The sequence below is a fragment of the Trachypithecus francoisi genome, unplaced genomic scaffold, assembly GCF_009764315.1.
Source record: "Trachypithecus francoisi isolate TF-2019V2 unplaced genomic scaffold, Tfra_2.0 Lachesis_group6, whole genome shotgun sequence".
In the NCBI taxonomy this organism is placed as follows: Eukaryota; Metazoa; Chordata; class Mammalia; order Primates; family Cercopithecidae; genus Trachypithecus; species Trachypithecus francoisi.
This window is the reverse complement of record NW_022681471.1, coordinates 9,483,616-9,494,398: the sequence shown is the minus strand read 5'-3', so window position 1 is coordinate 9,494,398 and position 10,783 is coordinate 9,483,616. Positions and strand designations below refer to the sequence as shown.

The following is a 10,783-nucleotide window of genomic DNA, read 5'->3' as shown; positions in this document are numbered from 1 at the left end:
TTAGTCAGGCTGGTCTCGAACTTCTGACCTCAGGTGATCTGCCTGCCTCAGCCTCCCAGAGTGCTAGGATTACAGGCATGAGCCACCACACCAGGCCCCATCTTGCAATTTCTTTCTAGGTTTGTATGAGTGTATGTTTATGGTTCTTATCCAAGTGACCAGGTCTAAGTAAGAGACATCAAAAGATCCTTGTGCCCCCTAAAATGAAACAATAATTACAATAGTAATTTATGCCATGCATTTTATTGATATTTTTAAAATAAATCGCCTCCAAGACAGATTGGACTGATCTTGATAGTGATTTTTCCCTCTGCTGGTTTCTTAAGGGATGATGAGCATAAAATAGTTGGTGTAAGTTTGCTCTTTCACACTTGGATTTTATTTTTGTTGAGCTCCTAATCATTTAGGGTTACTTCAGAGGTGACTTGATTGTACCCTCTGTCGCACGTAATGATTATATCTTTATCATTGTCATCCTCACTGTAATAACTCATCATATCACTGTCATTCACGTGATCATCATATACATTGTTCCTGGAATCTAACTTACGAAAGGACCTGGGAGAGGACTTGACTTTGCTTGAAACATATAGGTTTTGAGGGTTTTTCTCCTTTGCCTCAGAAATATCATTGACCAAAGGCTTATAAGTTTTGGAAACAAGATGTTTTTTCTTGTAGGATTGACAAGTTTCAGCTGCTTTAGAGTTGGATAATAAGTCTGCCCTGCCTAGACTCACTGACCTTTTTGGATTAAAATGTTTGGGAGGCTTAGCCAATTCCTTTAGACTGAATGGCTTGGATGGTGACATTTCTTTTTGTAGATGAGATGAACAAAGCGGCTTGGATAGCTGAGGTGGCCTGACTGGCTTATCTGAACTGGCTGGATTACACGCATAGTCTAGCTTATGTGATTTTTCTGGACTGCCTGTTCTATGTGCCTTTTCCAGGTGAGATGACTTGCGTAAGTTTTTTGAGCGTGATGACCTGGATGACCTTTTTGGCTTTGATGGCTTAGTTAACTTTCCTGCACTGTTTGGTATGGATGGCTTTTGTAGACTTGAGGGCCTGATTAATTTTTCTGTACTGGATGGTGTGGATGACCTTTCTGGACCTGAGGAATCAGTGGATAGCATGGGTTGTGTTTCAGGACTGCATTGACTGGCTGTCTTGGCTTCATTGAATGATGTTTTGGATGACTTGGCTGCTATACCTTTTTTCTTGACGCTGAAAGTATAGAAAATTTGGAGTATAATGATGTAAAACAAAAGAGACCTGTTATTATTATCAGAGAACATACGGTACTGTCAGCTTAGACCTGTGGTCTTTTTGGGACTTTAATATGAAAACTGAACACAGTAAGAATCGGAGTGTGATGGCTGGGCATAGTGGTTCACACCTGTAATCCCACACTTTGGGAGGCCAAGGTGGGCAGATCACTTGAGGCCAGGAGTTCGAGACCAGGCTGGCCAACATGGTGAAACTTCATCTCTACTAAAAATACAAAAATTAGCCTGCTGTGGTGGTGCACGCCTTAGTCCCCAGCTACTCAGGAGGCTGAGGCAGGAGAATCGCTTGAACCTGGGAGGCGGAGGTTGCAGTGAGCCAAGATGATGCCATTGCACTCCAGCCTAGGTGACAGAGTGAGACTCTGTCTCAAAAACAAAACAAACAAAACCACAAAAACAGATTGGAGAGTGGTGAAAGCCATAACTAAGGTTATAAATATGACTCTTGTTTAATGCTTTTTCTTAAGAGCATTTTACTATTTAACCACATTAGATAACCATATAATCCACATACAGAATTACACAAAGTTGTTTCAAATCTACTGTAAAAAGAGAGAAACACACACACACACACACACACACACACAGAGAGAGAGAGAGAGAGAGAGTGAACCTCACTTATTACAGAATTAAACTTTTTATTAAAAAGTCACAAATTGATAATGTATCACAAGAAAAAAACTATAGAAAAAGTCATTGTTTTTGTATCATATTTACAACATCAAGTTATCTGTGCATATTTCAAATCATAACATTCCTCTGAAACTAAAGGAATACAGTACTGGTACCACATTTTAGTCACCAGTCTTTGGAATGGAATATTTTTAGGGAACTGGTATATAAAAGGCAGGCATTGAGATCATGAGAGTAACAACAGTGAATAATTTTTCGTGCGATTAAATCTTAAAATGGTAGATTATCCAAAATGTTTTATTGTCTTTGAAAAACAGAGACCCAATTCCCTCTCTCTTTCTCTTCATTCTCCCACTCTTATTTGGATATTCATGCCTTCTTTTCCTATACTGAATTTATAATGCAATTAATATCCTGGAGTTCAGCTGAACCCTGAACAAGAGACACTTTGACTAAAGTTAATAATGTACTAGAGAATATTTAAGAGTTGATATAATTTAAGTGAAAATATTCACCTACAAAAGGTTGGTAGCTCTTCAGAAGTCTAAAGTTAATATTAAGTAACCTGAGCAATGAAACCTCCACTATATGTACACACACACACACATGCCTTGCACTCTTAATTTAAAGGAGTAAAACTTACATTCCTGCTTTGGATGCATCATCGCACAAACAGTTATAATGGAGAAAACAAAAACACATAAAGACAAAAGCCATGATGGTAAAACCAACTAAAATGAGTAGATTTCTTCTAAGGTAGTTCAATTTTGTCTGCATTGATTCAACAGGTTTATTTCCTGCAAAGAGATTGTATAATCGGAGAAGGTGTTAGGTAACCAAGTTTTTTTTTTTTTTTACATTGATAGTGGTTTGATAGTGTAGATCAAAATAACATTTCTTCATCAATTATTTTTTAAACCTGATTAATTGTACCACTGTTATGTTTTCACCTCATGGATCCAGCCAGTCCAGAAGCTAAATCTGGGAGGCATCGCTGACTAATCCATACCATTACCTGGGTTATCCCTGAATCTTGGCTTGCTTATCACATTACCCAGGTTTTTGAATCTGTGTGTGTATGTCTTGCATCCAAGTGTACTTGAGCGTCAATGTGTGTGTAAATGTGTGTAATTGAAAAGAGATGTGACAAAAACAAACCCTTGTTAAAAACCTACTATATGCTGGAGATCTGGCAAGATGGCCACATAGGAACCGCTCTGGTCTGCAGCTCCCAGCAAGACCAATGCAGAAGGCGGGTGGTTTCTGCATTTCCAACTGAGGTACCCAGTTCATCTCACTGGGACTGCTTAGGGGTACCCAGTTCATCTCATTGGGACTACAATGGGTGTAGCCCAAGGAGTGTGAGCAGAAGCAGGGTGGGGCGTTGCCTCACCCGGGAAGTGCAAGGAGCCAGGGGACTCCCTCCCCCAGCCAAGGGAAGCCGTGAGGGACTGTATTATCTAGCCCAGATACTACGCTTTTCCCATGGTTTTGGCAATCCACAGACCAGGAGATTCTCTCGTGTCCCTACAACACCAGGGCCCTGGGTTTCAAGCACAAAACTGAGTGGCTATTTGCACAGACACAGAGCTAAATGTAGCAGTTTTGTTGTTGTTGTTGTTGTTTTTCCCCCGAGTGGCACCTGGAAGCACAGTGAGACAGAACCGTTCACTCTCCTGGAAAGGGGGCTGAAGCCAGGGAGCCACGTGGTCTCACTCAGCAGATCCGACTCCCATGGAGCCCAGCAAGCTAAGATTCACTGGCTTGAAATTCTCGATGCCAGCACAGCAGTCTGAAGTAGACCTGGGAAGATGGAGCTTGGTGGTGGGAGGGTTGTCCACCATTACTGAGGCTTCAGTAGGCAGTTTTCCCCCTGACAGTGCTAAGGAGGCCAGGAACTTTGGACTGGGTGGAACTCACCACAGTGCTGCAAAGCAACTGTGGCCAGACTGCCTCTCTAGATTCCTCCTCCCTGGGCAAGGTATCTCTGAAAGAAAGGCAACAACCCCAGTCAGAGGCTTACAGATAAAACTCCCACTTCCCTGGGACAGAGCACCTGGGAGAATGGGTGGCTGTGGGTGCAGTTTCAGCGGATTTAAACATTCCTGCCTGCCAGCTCTGAAGAGAGCAGTGGATTCTGACAAGGAGGATTCTTCCAGCACAGCACTCGCGCTCTGCTAAGAGACAGACTGCCTCCTCAAGTGGGTTCCTGACCCCGTGCCTCCTGGATGGAGAGACCTCCCAGGAGGGGTCGACAGACACCTCATACAGGAGAGCTCTGGCTGGCATCAGGCTTGTGCCCCTCTAGGACGAAGATTCCAGAGGAAGGAGCAGGCAGCAATCTTTGCTGTTCTGCAGCCTCTGCTGGCGATACCCAGGCAAATAGGGTCTGGAGTGGACCTCCAGCAAGCTGCAGCAGACCTGCAGAAGAGGGGCCTGACTGTTAGAAGAAAAACTAAAAACAGAAAGCAGTAACATCAACATCAACAAAAAGGACCCCCACACAAAAACCCCATCCAAAAGTCATTAGCCTCAAAGATCAAAGGCAGATAAATCCACGAAGATGAGGAAAACCCAATGCAAAAATGCTGAAAATTCCAAAAACCGGAATGTATTTTCTCCTCCAAATGATCACAACTCCTCTGCAGCAAGGGCACAAAACTGGACAAAGAATGAGTTTGATGAATTGACAGAAGTAGACTTCAGAAGGTGGGTAATAACAAACTCCTCTGAGCTAAAGGAGCACGTTCTAACCAAATGCAAGGAAGTTAAGAACATTGATAAAAGATTACAGAAATGGCTAACTAGAGTAACCCATTTAGAGAAGAACATAAATGACCTGATGGAGGTGAAAAACACAGTACGAGAATTTCGGATGCATATACAAGTATCAAAAGCCAAATCAATCAAGCAGAAGAAGGATATCAGAGATTGAAGATCAACTTACTGAAATAAGGTGTGAAGACATGATTAGAGAAAAAAGAATGAAAAATAAAATGAACAAAGCCTCCAAGAAATATGGGACTATGTGAAAAGACCAAACCTATGATTGATTGGTGTACCTAAAAGTGACGGGGAGAATGAAACCAAGTTGGAAAACACACTTCAGGATATTATCCAGGAGAACTTCCCCAACCTAGCAAGACAGGCCAACTTTCAAATTCAGAATATACAAAGAACACTACTAAGATATTCCTGGAGAAGAGCAACTCCAAGACACATAATCGTCAGATTCTCCAAGGTTGAAATGAAGGAAAAAATCTTAAGGGCAGCCAGAGAGAAAGGTCAGATTACCTACAAAGGGAAGCCCATCAGACTAACAGAGGATCTCTCTGCAGAAGCTCTACAAGCCAGAAGAGAGTGGGGGCCAATATTCAACATTCTTAGGGAAAAGAATTTTCAACTCAGAATTTTATATCAGCCAAACTAAGTTTCATAAATGAAGAAGAAATAAAATCCTTTCTAGACAAGAAAGGATTTTTGTCTTTTGTCAAAATATTTGTCAAATACTGAGGGATTTTTGTCACCACCAGGCCTGCCTTACAAGAGCTCCTGAAGGAAGCACTAAATATGGAAAGCAAAAACCAGTACCAGTCACTGCAAAAACACACCAAAATATAAAGATCAATGACACTATGAAGAAACTGCATCAACTAATGTGGAAAATAACCAGTTAGCATCATAATGACAGGATCAAATTCACACATAATAATATTAACCTTCAATGTAAATGAACTAAATGCTCCAATTAAAAGACATAGACTGGCAAATTGGATAAAGAGTCAAGACTCATCAGTATGCTGTATTCAGGAGACCCATCACACGTGCAAAGACACACATAGGCTCAAAATAGAGGGATGGAGGAGTATTTGCCAAGTGAGTAGAAAGCCAAAAAAAGCAGGGGTTGCAATCCTAGCCTCTGAAAAAACAGACTTTAAACCAACAAAGATCAAAAAAGACAAGGGCATTACATAATGGTAAAGGTATCAATGCAACAAGAAGAGCTAAGTATCGTAAATAGATATGCACCCAATACAGGAGCACTCAGATTCGTACAACAAACTCTTAGACACCTACAAAGACACTTACACTCCCACACAGTAATAGTGGGAAACTTTAACATCCCACTGTCAATATTAGACAGATCAACGAGACAGAAAATTAACAAGGATATTCACAACTTGAACTCAGCTCTGGACCAAGTGGACCTAATAGAACTCTCAAACCCAAATCAACAGAATATACATTCTTCTCAGCACCACATAGCACTTATTCTAAAACCAACCACGTGATTGGAAGTAAAACAGTCCTTAGCAAATGCAAAAGAACAGAAATCATAACAAACAGTCTTTCAGATCATGGTGCAATCAAATTAGAACTCAGGATTAAGAAACTCACTCAAAACTACACAACTACATGGAAACTGAACAACCTGCTCCTGAATGTACATAACAAAATTAAGTCAGAAATAAAGAAGTTCTTTGAAACTAGTGAGATCAAAGAGACAATGTACCAGAATCTCTGGGACACAGCTAATACAGTGTTAAGTGGGAAATTTATAGCACTAAATGCCCACATCAGAAAGCAGGAAAGATCTGAAATTGACACCCTAATATCACAATGAAAAAAACTTGAGAAGCAAGAGCAAACAAATTCAAAAGCTAGCAGAAGACAAGAAATAACTAAGATCAGAGCAGAACTGAAGGAGATAGACACACAAAAAACCCTTCAAAAAAAAAAATCAATGAATCCAGGAGCTGGTTTATTGAAAACTTTAATAAAATAGATACACCACTAGCCAGACTAATAAAGAAGAAAAGAGAATCAAATAGCTGCAATAAAAAATAATAAAGGGGATATCACCACTGATCCCACAGAAATACAAACTACCATCAGATAATAGTATAAACACCTCTACGCAAATAAACTAGAAAATCTAGAAGAAATGGATAAATTCCTGGGCACACACATTCTCCCAAGACTAAACTAGGAAGAAGTCAAGTCCCTGAATAGACCAATAACAAGTTCTGAAATTGAGGCAGTAATTAATAGCCTACCAACCAAAAAAAGCCCAGGAACAGACAATTCACAGCCAAATTCTACCAGAGATACAAATAGGAACTGGTACCATTCCTTCTGAAACTATTTTAAACAATAGATACAAAAACTAGCCGGGCGAGGTGGCGGGTGCCTGTAGTCCCAGCTACTCGGGAGGCTGAGGCAGGAGAATGGCGTAAACCCGGGAGGCAGAGCTTGCAGTGAGCTGAGATGGCCACTGCACTCCAGTCCGGGCGACAGAGCGAGACTCGCCTCAAAAAAAAAAAAAAAAACAATAGAAAAAGAGGGACTCCTCCCTAACTCGTTTTATGAGACCAGCATCATCCTGATATGAAAACCTGGCAGAGACACAACAAAAAAAAGAAAAATTCAGGCCAATATCCCTGATGAACATCAATGCGAAAATCCTCAATAAAATACTGGCAAACTGAATCCAGCAGCACATCAAAAAGCTTATCCACCACGATCAAGTTGGCTTCATCCCTGGGATGCAAGGCTGGTTCAACATATGCAAATCAATAAATGTAATCCATCACATAAACAGAACCAATTACAAAAACCACATAATTATCTCAATAGATACAGCAAAGGTATTTGATAAAATTCAACACCCATTCATGCTAAAAACTCTCAATAAACTAGGTATTGATGGAACATATCTCAAAATAATAGCTATTTATGACAAACCCATAGCCAATACCATACTGAATGGGCAAAAACTGGAAGCATTCCCTTTGAAAACCTGCACAAGACAAGGATGCCCTCTCACCACTCTTATTCAACATAGTATTGGAAGTTCTGGCCGGGGCAATCGGGCAAGAGAAAGAAATAAAGTGTATTCAGATAGAAAGAGAGGAAGTCAAATTGTCTCTGTTTGCAGATGATGTGATTGTATATTTAGAAAATCCCATCATCTCAGCCCAAAATATCCTTAAGCTGATAAGCAAATTCAGCAAAGTCTCAGGATACAAAATCAATTTGCAAAAATCACAAGGATTCCTATACACCAATAATAGATAAGCAGAGAGTCAAATCATGAGTGAACTCCCATTCACAATTGCTACAAAGAGGATTAAATACCTAGGAATACAACTTACAAGGGATGTAAAGGAACTCTTCAAGGAGAACTACAAACCGCTGCACAAGGAAATAAGAGAGGTCACAAACAAATGGAAAAACATTCCACGCTCATGGATAGGAAGAATCAATATCGTGAAAATGCCCATACTGCCTGAAGTAATTTATAGATTCAATGCTATTCCCATCAAGCTACCACTGACTTTCTTCCCAGAATTGGAAAAAACTACTTTAAATTTCTTATGGAACCAAAAAAGAGTCTGTAGAGCAAGGACAATCCTAAGCAAAAAGAACAAAGCCAGAGGCATAACTCTACCTTACTTCAAACTATACTACGAGGTTACAGTAACCAAAACAGTATGGTGCTGGTACCAAAACAGACATATAGACCAAAAGAACAAAACAGAGGCCTCAGAAATGACACCACACATTTAAAACCATCTGATCTTTGAAAAACCTGACAAAAACAATGGGGAAAGGATTCCCTATTTAATAAATCATGCTGGCAAAACTGGCTAGCCATACGCAGAAAACAAAAACTGGATCCCTTTTTTACACCTTATTCAAAAATTAACTCAAGATGGATCAAAGACTTAAATGTGGCCGGGCGCGGTGGCTCAAGCCTGTAATCCCAGCACTTTGGGAGGCCGAGACGGGCGGATCACGAGGTCAGGAGATCGAGACCATCCTGGCTAATACGGTGAAACCCTGTCTCTACTTAAAAATACAAAAAACTAGCCGGGCGATGAGGCGGGCGCCTGTAGTCCCAGCTACTCGGGAGGCTGAGGCAGGAGAATGGCATAAACCCAGGAGGCGGAGCTTGCAGTGAGCTGAGATCCAGCCACTGCACTCCAGCCTGGGTGGCAGAGCAAGACTCCGTCTCAAAAAAAAAAAAAAAAAAAAAAAAAGACTTAAATGTAAAACCTAAAACCATAAAAACCCTAGAAGAAAACCTAGGCAATATCATCAGGACATAGGCATGGGCGAGGACTTCATGACTCAAACACCAAAAGCAATGGCAACAAAAGCCAAAAATTGACACATGGGATCTAATTAAACTAAAGAGCTTCTGCACAGCAAAATAAACTATCATCAGAGTGAACAGGCAACCTACAGAATGGGAGAAAATTTTTGCAATCTATCCATCTGACAAAGGGCTAATATCCAGAATCTACAAGGAACTTAAACAAATTTACAAAAAAAAGCAAATGACCCCATCAAAAAGTTGGCAAAGGATATGAACAGATACCTCTCAAAAGAAGACATTTATGTGGTCAACAAACATGTGAAAAAAAGTTCATCATCACTGGTCATTAGAGAAATGCAAATCAAAAGCACAATGAGATACCATCTCATGCCAGTTAAAATGGTGATCATTAAAAGGTCTGGAAACAGCATATGCTGATGGAGGGAGGAGAAATAGGAATGCTTTTACACTGTTGGTTGGAGTGTAAATTAGTTCAACCATTGTGGAAGACAGTGTGGTGATTCCTCTAGGATCTAGAACCAGAAATACCATTTGACCCAGCAATCCCATTACTGGGTATATACCCAAAGGATTATAAATCATTCTACTGTAAAGATGCATACACATATATGTTTGCTGCAGCACTATTTACAATAGCAAAGACCTGGAACCAACCCAAACGCCCACCAATGATAGACTGGATTAAGAAAATGTGGCACATATATACACCATGGAATACTATGCAGCCATAAAAAGGAATGAGTTCTTGTCCTGTGCAGGGACATGGGTGAAGCTGGAAACCATCATTCTCAGCAAACTAACAGAGGAACAGAAAACCAAACACTTCATGTTCTCACTCATAAGTGGGAGTTGAATAATGAGAACACATGGACACAAGGAAGGGAACATCACACACTGGGCCTGCTGCAGGGGTGGGCGGCAAGGGAAGGGAGAGGATTAGGACAAATACCTAATGCATGCAGGGCTTAAAACCTAGATAACGGGTTGATAGGTGCAGCAAACCACCATGGCACATGTATACCTATGTAACAAACCTGCACATTCTGCATATGTATCCCAGAACTTAAAGTAAAAAAACCCAAAAAACAACAACAACAACAAAAACCCCCTACTATATGTTAAGTCCCTTGCCAGATTCATTTATATAGTATTAGCTAGTTTGGTGGGGACGGGTTGGTATATTGAGTGGGGAAGGGTGGTAAAGGAGGACCATAAGTCTGTCATCTTGACGCTTATATTTTGCTTAAGTTTTTTACACAGAAGTAGAAATATCAGCTGTTGTGTTAGAAATTCTTGAAGACCTACTAATGTTAACACTGCTAAAAGTAACAGCAGATTTCTTAAATACAGCTGGCTTTTCTAATTAAATACTTTAATGTATACTATAACAGATCATAATTTACAAGTTTTAAGGTTAGGCACCTACCTGTAGTAGAAGATCCATTTGTTTGGTTTGTAGTCATACAATTATTTGTCCAAATGGACAGAGTAGGACACAAATAACAAGATTCATGTCCGCAACTTGGTTCAAATGATTCGTCAACTAATTCTCAAGGTAACTACTGAATTTATGTGGTTCAGAGTGTTCTAGGCATTTATGACATCATTACCATTGTGTGTCATACTCTGACAACATAATCTCACCATGGGGAAGCATAAGCTTCTGTATACAAATTTTACCAGATGACTTTTTTTTTGAGACAGAGTTTGGCTCAGGCTGGAGTGCAATGGCATCATCTTG

General features: G+C 40.4%; 1 protein-coding gene across 1 annotated transcript; it reads right to left on the bottom strand.

Annotated features, from left to right (window-relative positions):
- Positions 1-227: 227 nt before the first annotated feature.
- On the bottom strand, positions 228-10,555 carry CUNHXorf66 (chromosome unknown CXorf66 homolog). The gene is given in 4 exon segments (XM_033201165.1): positions 228-1,224; positions 2,563-2,716; positions 10,469-10,531; positions 10,534-10,555. Coding segments are annotated over 4 exon segments (1,068 nt in total). The 3' UTR covers positions 228-395.
- Between the last annotated feature and the right edge of the window lie 228 nt (positions 10,556-10,783).